At 36.1% G+C, this 19,573-nt stretch overlaps 1 protein-coding gene across 2 annotated transcripts in view; it reads right to left on the bottom strand.

Moving 5' to 3' along the window:
* Positions 1-19,573, bottom strand: part of PTH2R (parathyroid hormone 2 receptor) — a 105,638-nt gene that overhangs the window by 45,033 nt on the left and 41,032 nt on the right. The window contains exons 3-5 of one of the 2 annotated variants that reach the window (XM_065880209.1): positions 10,051-10,161; positions 9,823-9,944; positions 1,998-2,095 (exon numbers count right to left, since the gene is read on the bottom strand). In XM_065880209.1, the coding sequence (XP_065736281.1) occupies positions 1,998-2,095; positions 9,823-9,944; positions 10,051-10,099 (269 nt within the window). In that variant the 5' untranslated portion in view covers positions 10,100-10,161. Of the gene's footprint in view, positions 1-1,997; positions 2,096-9,822; positions 9,945-10,050; positions 10,162-19,573 lie in introns of those variants that run through there. The other variant, XM_065880210.1, reaches the window with a different exon arrangement.

Raw genomic sequence — 19,573 nt, 5'->3', positions numbered from 1 at the left:
GCATTCATATGGGACCCTTCTATATTCCCTGTGTATACTCTGCTCCTTTGTGCCTCTGACCTTTGTACATTCTGTTCCCATCATTTGGAATGTGCCAAATTCCTTCTCATCATTCAGTATCAGCTCACACACCAGTTGTTCTGGGAAATCTCTCTCCCTTATCTTGTTAGTTTTAGACTAGTTCCTTAGTATTCCCAAAGCCCTTTATGAAACCTGCATTACAGTACTAGTAATATTTTAATTGATAATCATCTAATGTGCCATTTTCTCTCAATGGTGTATATACTACTTTTCTGGTCTTCAACATATCTTAACTTGGCCTCCATCAATACCAAAAAGGGACTATCACATGATAGAGAAAAACGCTTGTTGAACCAATGGACTAGTAAATCAATAAAGCAAATGCTTTGGAAATATAAACTACACCACTATACCACTACTATATGAGAAACTGTTGGAAGTGGTTGGAATATTACAACTAGTCATTATTTATTAATTCAACAAACATTTACTGAGCACCAGGACATATCAAGTACTACTGAGAGTGCAGCAATGAGCAAACAGAAAAAAATAAATGCCTACTCTTGTGTGGCTTTACATTCTAGAGGGAGAGACAAAAAATAAAAAGATAAATAAGTAAAACATCAGATAATACATTAGACAGCTATAAATCAAAGGAAAAAAGTAAACGAGGAAATAGGTATGAGAAGTTTCAAGGAAGAGAGGATTGTAAGATAATAGGAAACAAAATATAAAATTTTTCTTTTAGTTATAGTTTCTGTTAATTTCTAAATCCTCTATTTCCATTTTCTATTGTATCATCTAACCTCACTCCTTCTTTTCCTGCATATAATTTAGCACTAAATTTTTTCAATTGTACAATCTTAATTTAATATGTCTCAAAACTGTCCATTTCTATCCAATCCTCAAGGCCACTGCCCTAGGCCAGGCCACCATCTTCTTGTCCTGATGACTCTACTAGCATCTTCCAAATGGGCTTCCTACCACCAGTTCACACTCCACCTTACAATGCACGTTCCATGTCACTCCTCTGCTTAAAATCCTTCATGGCTCCTCACTGGCTCTTAGGGTGAAGTTCAGATTCCATATACAAGTCTCAATACCTTCCCAGGCTGCTTACCTCTCTAGCCTCAGTGTCCATCAGCTGCCTACAGCAAAATTCTCAATTCTCAGATATTCCATGTTTTTTCTTGATCTAAACTTAGGTTTGGAACTCTCTCCTCAGTCTCCTCTTTTGGTTAAATTTTGTGTATACTCATGTGTCATTTGGGAAGTCTTCTCTCTTGTCCCTCCTCTGTCCTCCCAAATCACTATAAGCCACCTGAATCACAGCACTTCTCAAACTGTAAACTCATTGTTTTCTCAGCTATTTGTGTCACAAACCAGCTGCAAGCATCAGCCTATACATGTAGTTCACTGTTTTATCTCCATATTGGCTTTCAAAATTCTTTGTTGACTTAGATTAAGTTGAATTGAATTAGACAAAAGTTTAAGTGGATAAAAATTAAACCACAGCAAAAGCAATATATACTATTTCTTTATATATGATATCAAATCAATTAGAGATTATTTTAAATGAATTTCTGTCCTATGGCACCAAAATCACTTGGGAAACGTGAAATAAGTCTTTACATCATGAGTGAAAATTTTTGTAACTCACTTGACAATAGTCTGCGTCACTTTGCAAAAATATACTACAGTGCAGATCTATTGGCTTAATGGTTTCATACTGCTTTGATGCTTTAAGTTTTTAAACAAACAAACAACAAAGAAGAACCCTGAATTTTTCATCAAAAATAAATTGTCAAAGTCAAATAATTTTACACTACAAAGTCAAATAATTTTACACTAGGCTGAATTCAGAAACTTGTGTTTGGGAAAAGTATTTGGAGGTACAGATTATGAGAGGTCTGTGTCTTTGATGAATAAGAAACAGAACTACCCCTTCATGGAGAAAGTGACTGGGAATCACTCACCTGAAGTAACCAATGATGAGAATAGCCACAGCCAGAGATCCAAAGGAGACAGAGTAACCAATAGTGTACATGACATAGAGGCGTTCAAAGAATTCTTGCTGGAGGGCAACAGATTTAATCAGAAAAGCAGGTTTGAACAAATAATTTGATGTAGATAAACTCAAAAATCATGCTTTTAACCTCCTTAAAGATAGGCAACGTGTGACCACATTCGTATAATATACAGGTTATTTTTCTGGCCTTCCTTTTACTCCCTAAATTCAAGTCAGGGTTAAAGATATAATTAAAATATTTGGCATTTCTTCTTGCTTAAGTGAGGCCAAATTCAATGTTACAAAATTTACTTCATGTATTTTTACAGTGTTCATTTTAACTAATTGGAACTGTATATCTAACATGTGATATTTGGAGTAAATAAAACACATATTACAGACTATTTTAAAACTGGTAAAAAAAATATGTCACTTTTGGAATATTAGTTCTAGTTTTCTTTAGCTTTTTTATTGAGCTGTAGTTTACATGAAACAAAATGTGCAGATTTAAAATGAGCAGTTTGATGGGTTTTGACAAACCAAGTTCGTTGTGCCACTTGCTAGTCAAAAATCCACCCACCATCCACCCCCAGGTAACTACTGTTCCAATTTCTGTCACCACAAATTGGCTTTATCTGTTCATGTACTTCATGTATTTCTCAACTGTTCTTATATTTCTTGGAATTATATAGTATATACTCTTTTTGTCAATATACTGTTTTGCTATTCACTGATATTGTTGCATTAATCAATGGTTCATTCCTTTTTTTTTTTTGTATTTTAAAATAACTCTAGATTCAAAAGAAGTGGAAAAGATAGTAAAAAGGGTCCTATGTACCCTTCACGCAGTATCCTCCAATGCTTACATCTTACATAAGTTCACTAAAATATCAAACCAGGAATTTGGCATTGGTGCAGTTCATGTGTTTACAGTTTTGTGTCATTTTATTACATACGAAAATTTTTGTAACCTTCTCTGCAATCAAGATACAGAACTATTCCATCACCACAAAGATGTTCCTTGTGCTGTTTCCTTTACAGTCATACCTACCCTGTTCCTCTCCACCATCCTTATCACCTGCCAAACATTAATCTGTTTTCTATCTCGATAATTTTGTCATTTCATAGATGTTACAGAAATGAAATCATACAGAACATGATCTTTGAGATTGGTTTTTTTCACTCAGAGTAATAACCTCAAGATACATTCAAGTTGTTACACATACCAAGTTTGTTCTTTTTTATTGCTACATAGTACTGCATGATATGCATGTGACCTACATATACCATATTTGAAAAGAGTTTCAAACTTTGTAGATAACATACAAAGTTGGGTCATGTTTTTTATAGACTCTTTCAATCTCTGTTAATTGGTATATTAAGACCATTTGCTTTTAATATAATATTGATATGTTAAGGCTAAGTCCATCATTTTATATTTTTATTTTCTGTTATGTTTTTCATTTCTGTGTTTTGCTTTTCCTGCCATCCCTGGTTACTTGAACATTTTGTAGAATTCCATTTTGATTTCTATTTTTGTATAGTGCTTTCGGTGGTGGCTCTCGGTATTACATTATGTAGCTTAATGTGGAAGATTTGATCATTGAATTTTCACCTTTCTTCTATTCTAATTAAACATTGAAAAGTATAAATCTTTCTCTACACTCTGATTTTGCTGTTTCCCACAATTTTTTATATATATTGAGCTTTCATATTTATTCAGTTCAAACTTCTGCCATTGGTCACATAATTTCCAACTATTTATGAATTGTATACATAGTTTAATTTATTTTCAATTAATTCTTTTGTGGTCAGAGAACATACTCCATAAGATTTTAATCTTGAGATTTATTGAAACTTGTTTTATAGCCCAGCATATGTTCCATCTTGATAAAACTTTGGTGAGCACTTTAAAAGAATGTAAATTTTGCAGTTATTGTGAATACTAATCTACAAATGTCAATTTATTCAAATTGTTTGAAATATATTCTATAGAAGGTTTTGTCCAATTGTTCTATCAATTACTAAGAAAATGGCATTCTTTAAAATGTCAACATGCTGTAATTTGGTTATTTCTCCCTTTAGCTCTGACAAATTTTGCTTCATGTAATTTGGAGCTCCTAAATGCATGTATATTTAGGATTATTTCCTCTTGGTAAATTGATTCTTTATAATTTGAAATGTCCCTCCGTCTTGGTAATTACATTTATCTGTGTCTTTATATTTAGAGTATATTTCTCAAAGACAGCAAACTACTGATTCATACTTTCATTATCCATTCTGACAACCTCTGCCTTTTAAGCGAAATGTTCAGTTCACTTACCTTGAATACAATCATTGCTATGGCTGGGTTTAAATCTAACATACAGGTATTTGCATTCTAAATGTCCTATCTCTTCTTTGTTCCTCTGTACCTACTTCCTTACCTTTTATTGGGGGGTAGGGGATGGGGAAATCAATCAAGTATTTCTTAGTATTTCACATGTGGGTTTGTCTTGTTTTGTTTTGGGGTGGGGGGCAGCTTAAGGGATCTTAGTTCCCTGACCAGGGGTTGAACCCTGGCCCTTGGCAGTGAAAGCTTGGAATCCTAACCACTGGAATGCCGGGGAATTCCCAAAACTTGTGTTATGTTTTAGCAGTTACTATAGAGATTTGGTTATGCATCTGAACTTATTAGAGCCTACATTTAAGTAATATTGAACTATTTCACCATATAAATAGAACTTTACAATCATGTACTCAATTTTGCTCCCCTAGCCTTTGTACCTTTCAGATTTTGTTCTGCATAATTTATAAACCCCAATAAGAGGCTATTATGTTTGCTTTAAGCAGTCAACAAATTTTAAATGAATTAAATTATAGATATAACGATAGATATAAACATAGCAATAAATAAGGATAGGTATATAGTTTTATTATTTTAGTCTGCCATTTTTATCCACATATACACCTGTTCTGGTACTCCTCATGCCTTTCTGACAATCTATGCTTCCATCTGGTATATTTCTCTCCTGCCTAGAGAATTTTTTTGAGCATTTCTTATACTGAAAGGCTGATGAAAATAACCTGTCTTGGATATTTTCTGTCTGAAAAATATCATTATTTTGCCTCTGTCTTAATGAATATTATCACTTTAAAGATATCATTCCATTGTATTCTGGCCTCCACTGTTTATTACTAAAACACAGCATCTTTTTAGTTGTTGCTCCCCTGAATATAATGTGCCCTTTTTCTCTCACTGCTTTTAAGATTTTCTTTTTACTTTGATTCACAGCAGTTTAACTATGATATGTCTAAGTATGGTTTTCTTTTTATTTACCCTGCATAGTATTTGCTGAATCTCTGGAACCTGTGGATTGATTTATTTCATCCACTTTAGAAAATTATGGGCTATTGCCTTCTCAGATATTTATTTTGTCCTATTCTTTCCCTCTCTCTTTACCTCTAACTTCACATATGTTTAGACAATTACATATTATCTCACAGTCTCAGATGGTTCTGTTTTTTTAATTTATTTTTTCTCCTAATGCTTCAGTTGGATAATTTTTACTGACCTCTCTTTAGGTTCACTGATCTTTATCATGCTGTGTCCAGTTTGCTGTTGAGCATATCAAATAACTTCATTTTTTAATTGAATATTTCAATTCTACAATTTCCTTTTTCTTTAAGTTTTCATTTCTCTGCTGATTTTCCCACCTGTTTTATGCACATTTTTCACTAAATCATCTAACATATCTATAATAATTATCAAGTCCTCATCTGCAAATTACAACATCTGGATCATCTGTTTCTTCCTGCTTTTGTTTTTACTCTAGATTTTGGGTCCTTACCTTGTAATTTTTTATTACACTACAGGCATTGTAGGTAAAAGAAGAGTAAGGACTGGAGTATGTAATATTAACAGCCTGAAAAGGGCAGTCCTCTTCCTCTACCAGGCTTCTTGGGTTGGGAGGATGGATTACTTTGTTTTTAAACTGGGATTGGGTTTGCTGCAGTGCTTTGGTTTTTTTGTTTTTATGATTCCCTTTATCCTGATTTTAGGTTTTGAGAGCAGATTCGAGACTTTTCCTTCAGCAGATTGTGGGATCTGAGCACCAGCAGCCTCTAGTGGCCAGTATATGGGTTTTAGTCCATCTGACAGTTTTCCAAGCCACAGGACTCTTTCTGCTTTGTGAACCATCCATCAGCTTTGGAGCTGCTGGAAATTTCACTTTGCTCTCCAGCTCTGCCCTGGGCTTTCTGCATCTCAGAAGATGTCACTCCATTATGCTGCTCTGCTCCAGTTCTCAGCTAGCCACTGCCTTGCTTTGGATGAAGACATCATGTGCCTAGGAAAGATCTTTCTCAGCTCTATTTTGTCAGGCTGCTGCCTTTCACTTAGTGAGATTTGTCATCTTGGGGGTTTGTCTCAGCTTTCCTGCCCTCCCCCTGGTCTATGAGCTGCAGCAGTCATGCACTTAAAGAGAGCCACAGATACCCCAAGAGATGTCTCTTAGCTCCTCTGTTCCATGCCATGCCTTCAGCTTACAACTACCTCTCATTCTGGGAGGGTCCTACGCACATCTTGGGAAATTTCTCTTGGCTCACCTGCTACACCCCAGCCTTTGGCACACTGGCTCTAGACACTCAGTGAAGGCTTATGGGAAAGAACTGGCTGATGGGTAATAGCTCACTGTGACTGGGGTTCATTCCTTGGAATTCTAAGCCCTTATTCCAGTCCTTGTCTGATAAAAGTTGTTTTAAAAGTCTGGTTCTTTTCTTTTTATCCCCTTCCATAGCCTGGTTGCTCCTCTTCTGGTGCAGAGCCAGGGATAAATGCAGCCATAGGTCTTTTCTCTCATAAGAAGGGCTTTCCCACTTCTGCAATAAGTTTATTTAGACTTCTTGCCATCCTCAGCTTACTGACAGGTTTTTACAAATTATTAATTTTGCATCTTACTCAACTTATTCTTATTGTTGCAACTTCCCACACCCTGACTTTGTCTCTTGTTTCTGTTTTAAAACATTTATTACATATTATTTTCTCTTAATAAAATGTTAAACTTTTTATAGAAAATATCTGGAAAATGTGTAAAATACAAAAAAGGAAGGAAAAAAATTCCCTAATTCCCACCAAGCAAAAAGAAACACTGTATTTCATGTATTTCTTTTCACTCTATTTCTATGTATCATTTCCTACTGTTTTGAATATTTGCATTCCCAATTTATATATAAGTTTATTATCTGATTTTTTTTCCGGGTAACTGTATAACAAAGGAGTTTCCCAAGACCACAAACTCTTGACACAAACTATATATTTGAGCTTATTTAACCATTTCTTCATTGGAAATTTAAATTCTTCAGAATATTCACTATAATAATTAATGGTTCAATGAATATTATTCCATTCAGTTACCCCCATTTCAAATCTTTATGCTTGAATCTTAGAATTATAATTATAAGATCAAAGGATATGACCCCCTTGAAATTTCTTAATATATATTGTTAATTTACTGTCCAAAAGTCCATATAACCTTTAGACATGAGATATATGGTAATTTCTACAGTATGTTACTATTTAAAATATCATACTCTAAAGAATTTAACAACCTCATGGTCCATCATAAGAGTTTTCTTGCTTTTTTTATTAAAAGTAATTAGCTCATTTTGTCAAGTCAATGATATGGGAATTATTTAAAGAACAAAACAATAGATGTTTTAAAAATCTTTACCTTATGTTCCCTATAAAGATGTGGCATTTATTCTAAATGCACTTTTTCATTTTTACCTTTTTTTATGCAAAAACTCTGATTATAACCATTAATAATTAATATCTCATAAGTAATATCATTTTGCCCTACACTATATCAAAACTTTAGAAGGTATCCAGTTTTCTTATTAAAAGATATTTACATTCTTAAGTTTTCTCAAGTTATTGCTTAAGGGTTGTAAACAATAGAAAACACTCTTTATATTTTTGATTAAGGAGATAAAATTACTTACACTAACAAAATCAAATTTTTCAGTTAACTTTTAAATCATGTTTATATAAAATAGTATATATTTTGGGTATTTCACCATCCTTAGCTATTTTGATTCTTGGAATACATAGTAATTAAAAAGAATGGTTGTAATATTCTGAATAGAGTTAAGTGTAAATAAAATCATGATATAATTTAATGGCCATTTAAAAGCTGTGAAGACTTGCCCTTATCATCATTTAATGCACAAATTCATAGCAGAGTATGCTAACTATTGTGAATGTTTATTTATATCAATGAAATTGAAATTATTTTGAAGTATTTTATATTAAGTCATTGTTGGCTTTGGTTCCATTGTAGAGTACATAATTGTCTCCTCACATTGACTAATTTTATCTAAGAAGCCTGTCAACAGTGAAATACAAAACTGAGGTCTTTTGGCAATTTACTAAAGAGTCATTAAGGTGGTAGCGCTTTGTGCTAGAAAAAAAGTTAAGAAAAGAAGCTCTGACTATTAATGCAAAATCAAACAGGGACTTTCCTGGCAGTCCAGTGGGTAAGACTCTGCACTTCCAATGCTGGGGGTGTGGGTTTGATCCCTGGTCAGGGAATTAAGATCCGACATGCCGCTCAGCATGGCCAAAAAACAAAAATCAAATGAAGAAAACTCCAACTTACCACTTCTTCCACTGCTCTCCCTCCCTCCCCACCAAAAAATAAATATCATCAAGCATAAAGAAAAATGTCTAATGTTAGGAGAGTTATGTATTATGACTGTTCTCAGGATCCTCATAAAATCATTTATACATCAACTTACCATGTTCATTCCTAGAATCATATGCTTATAGCATCATGCATTTTACTGACGAGGTCTGCGTGATAGGAATTTAGGCATAACTTTTAATCCACCACATATAACCTAAAAGTAACTATCTAGAAGTTTTTGAAATTTACATATGATTACCATACCGGAAACAGCACTGAACCTGCCATGATCCAGCTGTGTCACTTTGACCAACACTTAACTTTTGGTTCTGAATTGCCTCACACGCGTAAAATTAAGGTATTGTGTGAGAAGACCTATAAGACACCCCTTGCTCCTCTTTAATTCTGAAACTCTAATCGTTCATATACTAATGAAATCACCTGCTGGCAAATCTTATGATATGGAAAATACATCTCAAAAATACAAAGCTCCTCCAGGAATAGAGTGAGATGAGATGTAGCCATTCATAGGTAACCAAGAAAAATATCATGCATCACTTTGCTGACTACCAATTTGAATTTTTATACATAAATAATGTAGCATCATATAGTGTAATGTAAACATAATATAACAGACACATATTTATAAGTATATATGCATATATCTCAGCCAGGTCACTCTAACCTAAAGAAAATATCAAAATGTTTCAGGTCCTAAAATAGATAATGAATGAGAACCTACTGTATAGCTCAGGGAACTCTACTCAGTGCTCTGTGGTGACCTAAATGGGAAGGAAATCCAAATAAGAGGGGATATATGTACATGTATAGCTGATTCACTTTGCTGTACAGTAGAAACTAACACCTTGTAAAGCAACTATACTCCAATAAAAATTAACTTTTAAAAAATAAAATAAAATACTAACTTCTTAAAACAGGAAAAAAAAATGTTTCAGATCCTAGACCTTTCCTTAACTAGGTATCTGAAAAGATTCCAACCTTGCTTTTATCTTTTTTGATCTTTGTGTCATATAATATAAGGATTTTTATAATAGTGGTTGACAATCAAGAATTGTATAAAGACTTTTGCTTTCCCTTAGGGGTTCACAAATACAAAGATACCATTACCTTTCCTATGCTGATATCTGGCTGCAGAAAGTGAAGGCAGTCTGAATAATTAGCCCATGTCTTATTTAAACTGTGCATAAAATCCCATGTTCCATTGGGGTTACAGTGTCGGAAAGCAACTCCTGTGAAGACATGAAGAAAAACAGAGACTGCTCAGTTCTTGTAGAGTCCATTATAAAAAAAAAAAAATTTCTATTCCAAATTAATCATTTCAGAAAAATTCAATACCTTTATGATTGAAGTCATAAATATAAGGAGGGCATGGGACAGCCAACATTTTCCCCACTGTTCCTCTAGGCCAACAGATGAGTCCATCCCATTCTGGGAAACAATTTCCCTCTGATAAGGAAAAAAATTAAAAAGCAAATAAACAAAGATGCAGTTAGAAGCAGAGAATGAATGCATTCAAAAGACAAAATTTCAGGTCACTGCCTATGTAAAACACAGACACTGTAAAACAAATCGGTAGTTTTGGAAACTAGAATGGGGTAGATATGATGCAAATACCCCAAAACTCATCCACCTAGCCTCATCAAAGGCCCATTGATAGGAACATTTAATTTGCATAAATTAAACATATTTTAGTGACTCCAATATATATGAGTTATAGCAATTAATATATAAGAAAGACACAGACCTACTAGAGAATGGACTTGAGGATATGGGGAGGGGGAAGGGTAAGCTGTGACAAAGTGAGAGAGTGGCATGGACATATATACACTACCAAACGTAAAATAGATAGCTAGTGGGAAGCAGCCGCATAGCACAGGGAGATCAGCTTGGTGGTTTGTGACCACCTAGAGGGGTGGGATAGGGAGGGTGGGAGGGAGACACAAGAGGGAAGAGATATGGGAACATATGTATATGTATAACTGATTCACTTTGTTATAAAGCAGAAACTAACACACCATTGTAAAGCAGTTATACTGCAATAAAGATATTTAAAAAAAGAAACATCAGAATTCATTGAGAACAATTTATTTTTTATTAATTTTTATTGGAGTATAGTTGCTTTACAATGGTGTGTTAGTTTCTGCTGTACAGCAAAGTGAATCAGCTACACATATATGTATATCCCCTTTTTTTAGACTTCCTTTCCATTTAGGTCACCACAGAGCACTGAGTAGAGTTCCCTGTGCTGTACAGTAGGTTCTCATTAGTTATCTATCGGATAATATCGCTTATACGTGGAATCTAGAAAAAGGGTACAAATGAACTTATTTGCAAAGCAGAAATAGAGACACAGATGTAGAGAACAAACGTATGGATACTAAGGGGGGAAGGGGGCGGGGTGGGATGAATCGGGAGATAAGAACAATTTCTGTTCGTAAAAGTCTATCATAGTTGTAGCTACATATTTTACCCTAGACTTTTTTTTAAATTGCTGTTAAAACATGTGACACATGAAACAGATTGAGCTTCACAGGTAAGCTCCAAGATTTGGGTTTGCCCTTTTACCAATTACTAGTAATTTCTTTGAGTCTCACACTCATCTTACACAAAATTCTCAGAAACTCTACTCTCCTTGAGATGAATCCAGAACCTTATTAATTCTCACAATGTCCACTGCCAAACCCCTGGTCCAAGCCACCACATCTCCAGACTGAATTACTGCAATGGCCCCCAATGGGTCTTCTTGATTCCATTCTTGCTCTCCTCTCATTTATTCTTCATACAATAGCCCCAAATCCTCCAAAGGCTTCCCATCTCACTCTGAGCAGAAGCCGAGTCTTTCCAAGGCCTAATGGCCCCTCAGGATCTTCTCTCTCCCCTGGCTTATTCCCCACTCACCCACCCCAACCCATACTCCTTATCCCCTTTCCTACTATAGTTTTCACCTGAGCTCTCATCACCTTCCACTATTAAGTGTTATTTATCATTTTCTTAAATCATAGGATTTAAGGAGCTTGAGGGTGAGGAATTTTGTCTGTTTTTTTTAGTTAATTTTTATTGGAATATAGCTGCTTTACAGTGCTGTGACAGCTTCTACTGTACAGCAAAGTGAATCAGCTATACATATACATATACATATATCCCCTCTTGTTTGGATTTCATTCCCATTTAGGTCACCACAGAGCACTGAGTAGAGTTCCCTGTGCTATATTGTAGGTTCTTATTAGTTACCTATTTTATACATAGTATCAATAGTGTATATATGTCAATCCCAATCTCCCAATTCATCCCACCCCCGCTTCCCCCTTGGTATCCATATGTTTGTTCTCTACGTCTGTGTCTCCATTTCTGCTTTGCAAATAAGATCATCTATATCATTTTTCTAGGTGCCACATATATGCATTAGTACATGATATTTTTTTTTCTCTTTCTGGCTTACTTCACTCTGTATGACAGTCTCTAGGTCCATCCACATCTCTACAAATGGCCCAATTTCATTCCTTTTTATGGCTGAGTAATATCCCATTGTATATAATGTACCACATCTTCTCTATCCATTCCTTTGTTGATGGACATTTAGGTTGCTTCCTTGTCCTGGCTATTGTAAACAGTGCTGCAATGAACATTGTGGTACATGACTCTTTTTCAGTTATGGTTTTCTCTCAGTATATGCCCAGGAGGGGGATTGCTGGGTCATATGGTAATTCTATTTTCAGTTTTTTAAGGAACCTCCATACTGTTCTCCATAGTGGCTGCACCAATTTACATTCCCACCAGCAGTGTAGGACATTCCCTTTTCTCCACACCCTCTCCAGCATTTGTTGTTTGTAGATTTTCTGATGATGCCCATTCTAACTGGTGTGAGGTGATACCTCATTGTAGTTTTGATTTGCATTTCTCTAATGATTAGTGATGTTGAGCATCTTTTCATGTGCCTCTTGACCATCTGTATGTCTTCTTTGGAGAAATGTCTATTTAGGTCTTCCACCCATTTTTTGATTGGGTTGTTTGTTTTTTTGGTATTGAGCTACATGAATTATTTGTATATTTTGGAGATTAATCCTTTGTCAGTTGGTTCCTGTGCAAATATCTTCTCCTGCCTTGTTTCATGCGTTTGCCACTCTGTGTTTTTCAGGACTCCCTTCCATTAGTTGTGTATGAAACTTTCAAGAAGAGAGCCTATCAGCCATGTCATATTCCAACTTACTCAAAAGAGACTATTTTTCATGAGTGCTGTATTCATTTTCCATTGCTTCCATAACAAATTAGCACAAACTTAGCAGCTTCAAATACCCCAAATTTATTATCTCACTCTTTCTGTGGGTCAGAAGTCCGGTGAGCTCAGCCAGACCTCTGCTTATAGATTCACAAGGCTGAATCAAGGGCTGGGCAGCACTGTGATGTTTTCTGAGGCTCTGGGGGAAAAATCCATTTCCTTACTCATTCCAGTTGTTGGTAGAATTTACTTCCTTGTAGTGATAAGACTGAGGTTCCCATCTCCTTCCTTGCTGTCAGCTGAGGGCTATTCCCAACTTCTGAAAGCCACTTGCATTCCATGGCTCATGGCCCCCTTCCTCCATCTTCAAAGTCAGCAAGGGAGGTCAAGTCCTTCTCACATTTCAAGTCTCTCTTCCATTCTTTTTTTCCATTACTGACTATTCCGCCTTCCTCTTTCACTTTTAAGAACCCATGTGATTACATTAGTCCCGTCCAAATAATCCAGAATAATCTTCCTATTTTAAGGTCCACAACCTTAATTCCATCTGCAATGCCCTTTTGCCCTGTAATATAACATACACAGGCAGAACACCAGATATTAGGGTTTGGACATCTTTGAGGGGACATTATTCTGCTACCACAAGTACCATTACAGCTCTCTCAATTTTTTAGTTACCAATTACACTAACTGTAGCTGAGGATTTTTGTTATAGCTAACATTCGTTATGTCGAGTTGTTCAGTTTTGAATAGTCAGCATGATAGAACCTCATACAAACATCGATTTCTACAGAAAAGAATTCAGCATAAACCTGAAATTAACTTGCTAGTGTCCACCGTATCACATGGAAACAAGTACTTGATTTGCTTTGTGAATTGCTGAAGCAACAAGAAAAAGAAAATATCTTCCCTCACCACATTGTTCTCATAGAAGAGAATGTTTCTTGGAAACAGCCTCACTTTGCTCTCATAATAAAAGCCTGGGCTTTGCATATTGCAAGTAACCTGGGAACTCATTACGCTGGCTCCTGTTTCTGGTATACGGCTTCACCTGCTTCTTTCCACCATGACCTGCTTTTTGTGTGTTTATCTTCCTTCTTGTTTAAACAGAGTATAATGAATCAATCTCTTCCATAAACTTTGCACTAGATACTCTTCTACATCTTGATAGCATTCCATATGGTTTCCCATCCATTCACTTTATCTTTAATAAGTCATGCATCCTTATTTATCTGGATCCAATCCTTTACCAGATACAGTATCTATGGTGCAATCTACATAAAATGGACCCAGACACATATTCCTGTGTTCTTGTAACTAGTTGTCCCTCTAAAATATATGCTGCAATGTCACGTGAGATTTTCTGACAAGAGTTGATCATGTGATGGACTAAGGTCTTCACAGAAGTCTAAAAGTCAATGACCAGTTTATTCTATAATTATGTAGTTTTTAAACTGCAATAAAGAACACTGCTGATATTTTCCTTATGCTTTAAAGGAATCTTTTTTTGTTCCCAAAAAGATACCAGTCCAAATATACATACAGTTCAATATCTAAGAAAACAACTCAATCAAAAATGGGCATAAGACTTAGACATTTCTCCAAAGAAGATATACAGATGGCCAATAGGCACAGGAAAAGATGATCAATATCACTAATTATTGGAGAAATGCAAATCAAAACCACAATTAGTTATCATCTTACACCTATCAGAATGGCTATCAAAAAGTCTACAAATAATAAATGCTGGAGAGGGTGTGGAGAAAAGGGAATGTCCTACACTGCTGGTGGGAATGTAAATTGGTGCAACCACTATGGAGAACAGTATGGAGGTTCCTTAAAAAACTAAAAATAGAACTACCATACGATCCAGCAATCCCACTCCTGGATGCATGCACCCCAATGTTCATTGCAGCACTATTTACAATAGCCAAGACATGGAAGCAACCTAAATGTCCATCGACAGAGGAATGGATAAAGAAGATGTGGTATATATATACAATGTAATATTACTCAGCCATAAAAAAGAATAAAATAATGCCATTTGCAGCAACATGGATGGACCTAGAGATTATCATACTAAGTGAAGTAAGTCTGACAGAGAAAGACAAGTATCATATGATATCCCTTATATGTGGAATCTAAAAAGATGATACAAATGAACTTATTTACAAAACAGAAATAGACCCACAGAAATAGAAAACAAGCTTATTGGTTACCAAAGGGGCTTATTGGTTACCAAAGGGGATAGTGAGGTGGGGGTGGGAGATAAATTAGGAGTTTAGGATTAACATATACATACTACTATATATAAAATAGGTAAACAACAAGGACCTACTGTAGAGCACAGGAAACTATACTCAATATCTTGTAATAACCTATAATGGAAACAACATATATAACATAGATATATATATAAAACTGAATCACTTTGCTGTATACTTGAAACTAACACAACATTGTAAGTTAACTCTACTTCAATTTTAAGAAGTTTTTTAAAATAAAATAGAACAGCATGTCCTTTAAAAAAAAAAAGATACCATCCCACACACAGACATATTTCAAAATTCAGAAAACCAACACTCTCCCAGGAAAATGTTTCTGTAGATTATAATCATCTCTCTGGGGGCTCTTTGACAAAGAGAATAATCAATATTCACAAAAGGTTGAAAAGATTGTGAAAGCCATTCCCTCATACAGCTAACATAGAGATCTTAAACAACATCTCTTTGATCATCATTTCACATTCTATGCGAGTAAATACTTTCATTACTTAGCAAGAAACTAATAAATTGCCTAATGAGTCACCAAACTCCCTTTATAAATTAACACCATTAATTATACTCCCTGTAATCTTCTGTGTGTGCCAGGACAAACTGATCATTAGTGAAACTTGTCAAACCATGATATTTACACAGAGCAATCTAAAATTTGGAAAATATAACTTTGACTCTTTTCGGTTCTACAGTTACCCATAACATAATACAACCATACAATTGTGAAATAAAACTGAGATCATTAATATTTGAGGTTTTGTTCTTAAATACCTAAATAGTTGTATAATGAGGTATTTGCATTTATGTTTTCTTTTCCTTCTTTCATAGACAAGAAGAAAAATTATATTTTATTTTTATTATAAAATTTTCTTCAGAAATAAAACAGGATATTACATACCCACAATCTAGGATTTACAGTTGGTAATATTTTACCATATTTATTTCACCTAAATGAATGCTATGGTATTTTAAAGTAAGTTGCAGGCAGCATAACAGCTCACTCCTAAATATTCTGATATGCATCTCTCAATTTTAGGAGAATTTTAAAATGAAAACTTCTTAAATTAACTAGTGAATTCAAAATGTCATTTATCTTTTCACACTTGTAAAGTGAAGAAATGCTAAGTCAATTTACATATATAGACATTTTTCATTGAAAGGGAGACCAAAGTTCGACCAGATTTAATTCTATCCTATTGTATGGAGAAAGATCTCAAAGAAAGTGGCTTTTCTCTTTTAATATTTATTCATCTACACATTTCGCATGAGTTGCACCATCACAAATTTTAGATGTTACATACGTTTACATCCAGATCTTTTACTCTTCTTAACTCTTGTGGTGTGTGACTGATTCCCAGTTGCTTGTCTTTGCCGACCATATTCCCTCTGCCAGGAATGTCTTTTTACTTCCTCCTGTACATATCTAAATCCTACTCCTTTAATTTCAAGATTGCTCCTCCAGAAAGCTTTCTCTGATTCCTCCCTGATGAATTAGGATGCTTTTTCAGTGGTTCCATAGTTGTGATACCTCTGTTGTTACACTTACACACCACCTGAAAGGTGTCTACTTCCCTTATTAGATCATCATTTCCATGGGGTAAGGACAGACTTTGATTCATTTTTTCCAGTGCTTACTACAGAAGCACCACACTGTAGGCACATAATAACTTTGCTGAACTGTTAAAGGGACAATAAAGATGATAATGTTGGACTAGATAGTCTCTAAGATATCTTCCAGCTCAAAATTTCATGAGACTTCATAGAAAATAGTTCATTTAGCCCTCCTAGATAACAATCTTTATAAATGCCTTCATGACAGTGTTGCTCTTTGTTAGTAGACTACATGTTTGAGATATCAGGGTCAGTGTTCTTTAAAGGTAACGTAAGTGATTCCCCTTCCTAACATTATTAGTCTAGCCATTCAGAGAACTCTTTCCTAGTATAAGACACCTACAAAGGCTGAATTAATATAAAAACCTTCTTTGTTAAAACATGGTTTAGCTGGCCACAAATTAAAGGAATAAATCTGAGACCAGAAATTATTCCGTAGGATCAGTAGGCACTGCATTTGGGGCTTACATTAGAGGCCTCTACTGACTTATTGGCTAAGAGCTTGGATTTTGATTGTATTCTGGTAACAAAAGATGAGTCTGAGACCTGATGAAGTGGGAAACTGGACTGGAAACTCCTGTATAACTCTAGGATCCCCAAAATATGAACCCCTTAGTGAGTGAACAAGAAACAAAAGTATCTTTCAGAAAGAGATTGGCTTGTTTCACTCCTGGCTGCATTTAGAGTTGGACTAGGAAACAATGGAGAAAACGATTCTTCTCTGACAATTTCTAACCACAAGCTCACATTCATGTGTGGTCTAATATGTGGTCTTAGTTTAAACTGGAAATAGATCAACAGTTCCACTAAGCACCTTGCAGAAAACAGAAATTTTGGAAGAGTACCTCATTACATGAGTACCTTATAAGTTCTTTATCATAAGTCATTAGACACACAAGGAAATAAGCCCCCATGTGTGGTAGTCAGTATTGACAAGCAAAGTCTGTGGTTCTTTTAATATCAAATGCAGAATATAAAATATGTCTAAGAAGGAAAAAGAAAAGATTAAAATGATATTTAAGATAAAGAAACTATCAAAATTAAATAGGAAGATCCCAAAAAACTGAAAAATAGAATAATCAAAATTAGCTTAATGGATGGATCAAAGAGCCATTAGACAAAGCTGAACAAAGAGTTGGTGAACTGGAAAATATATTTGCAGAAATTAACAAAACAGCAGTAGAAAAACAAAGAAAAGGAAATCATATAAGACGTAAAGATACAAAGGGTAATGTGAGAAGTTCCCATACTTGTCTACTTAAAGTTCCAGAAACAGAGAATAGGAGAATAGGGGAGAGCAAATTTTCAAAGACAAAATAGCAAAACATTCCCACCACTGAAAAAAGACACAGAACCTTAGACTCCAGAAATCAAATGAACTCATACCTAAATACAGAATGAAACTGCAGAACATCAAAGTCAAAGAGAAACTCTTAAAAGGAGCCAATGAGAAAAACAAATCACCAACAAAGACTGACAACTGATTTGTCAACAACAACAATGGAAGCCAGGGTGGAAAAGTAAAACAATATCCTTAGGAGCTAAAAGTAAACAATTCTCATCCAAGGATCATAAATCCAGAAAAACTATCTCTGAAGATTGAGACCGAAATAAATACCTTTTCAGACAAACAAAAACTGAGAGAATTCACTATAAGTAGATTCCAATGTAAAGAAATCCTTTAAAAAGATGTATTTCGGGAACACCTTCAAGATGGCAGAAGAGTAAGATACAGAGATCACCTTCCTCCACACAAATACATCAGAAATACATCTACATGTGGAACAACCACTACAGAACACCTACTGAACACTGGCAGAAGACCTCAGACCTCCCAAAAGGCAAGAAACTCCCCACATACCTGGGTAGGGCAAAAGAAAAAGGAAAACACAGAGACAAAACAAGAGGGACAAGACCTGCACCAGTGTGAGGTCTGCACCAGTGTGAAGGAGGAAAGGTTTCCGCACACTAGGGAAGCCCCTTCGCGGGCAGAGACGGTGGGTGGCAGAGAGGGGAAGCTTCAGAGCCACGGAGGAGAGCACAGCAACAGGGGGGTGGAGGGCAAAGCAGAGAGATTCCCACACAGAGGATCGGTGCCCGGCACTCACCAGCCCGAGAGGCTCGTCTGCTCACCTGCCGGGACGGGTGGGGGCTGGTAGCTGAGGCTCGGGCTTCGGAGGTCGGATCCCAGGGACAGGACAGGGGTTGGCTGCGTAAACACAGCCTGAAGGGGGCTAGTGCACCACAGCTAACCGGGAGGGAGTCCGGGAAAAAGTCTGGAGCTGCCTAAGAAACAAGAGACTTTTTCTTGCCTCTTTGTTTCCTGGTGCGCAAGGAGAGGGGATTAAGAGCGCCGCTTAAAGAAGCTCCAGAGACAAGCGCGAGTCGCAGCTATCAGCATGGACCCCAGAGACGGGCATGAGATGCTAAGGCTGCTGCTGAAGCCACCAAGAAGCCTGTGTGTGAGCACAGGTTACTCTCCACACCGCCCCTCCCGGGAGCCTATGCAGCCTGCCACTGCCAGGGTCCCATGATCCAGGGACAACCTCCCCGGGAGAACGCATGGTGCGCCTCAGGCTGGTGCAACGTCACACCGGCGTCTGCCGCTGCAGGCTCACCCCACATCCATATCCCTCCCTCCCCCCTGCCTGAGTGAGTCAGAGCTCCCTAATCAGCGGCTCCTTTAACCCTGTCCTGTCTGAGCGAAAAACAGACACCCTCAGAAGACCTACATGCAGAGGTGGATCCAAATCGA

The sequence above is a fragment of the Phocoena phocoena genome, chromosome 7 (genome assembly GCF_963924675.1).
Source record: "Phocoena phocoena chromosome 7, mPhoPho1.1, whole genome shotgun sequence".
Classification (NCBI taxonomy): domain Eukaryota; kingdom Metazoa; phylum Chordata; class Mammalia; order Artiodactyla; family Phocoenidae; genus Phocoena; species Phocoena phocoena.
Note: the sequence above shows the minus strand (reverse complement) of the source record. Positions and strands in the feature narration are given on the sequence as shown.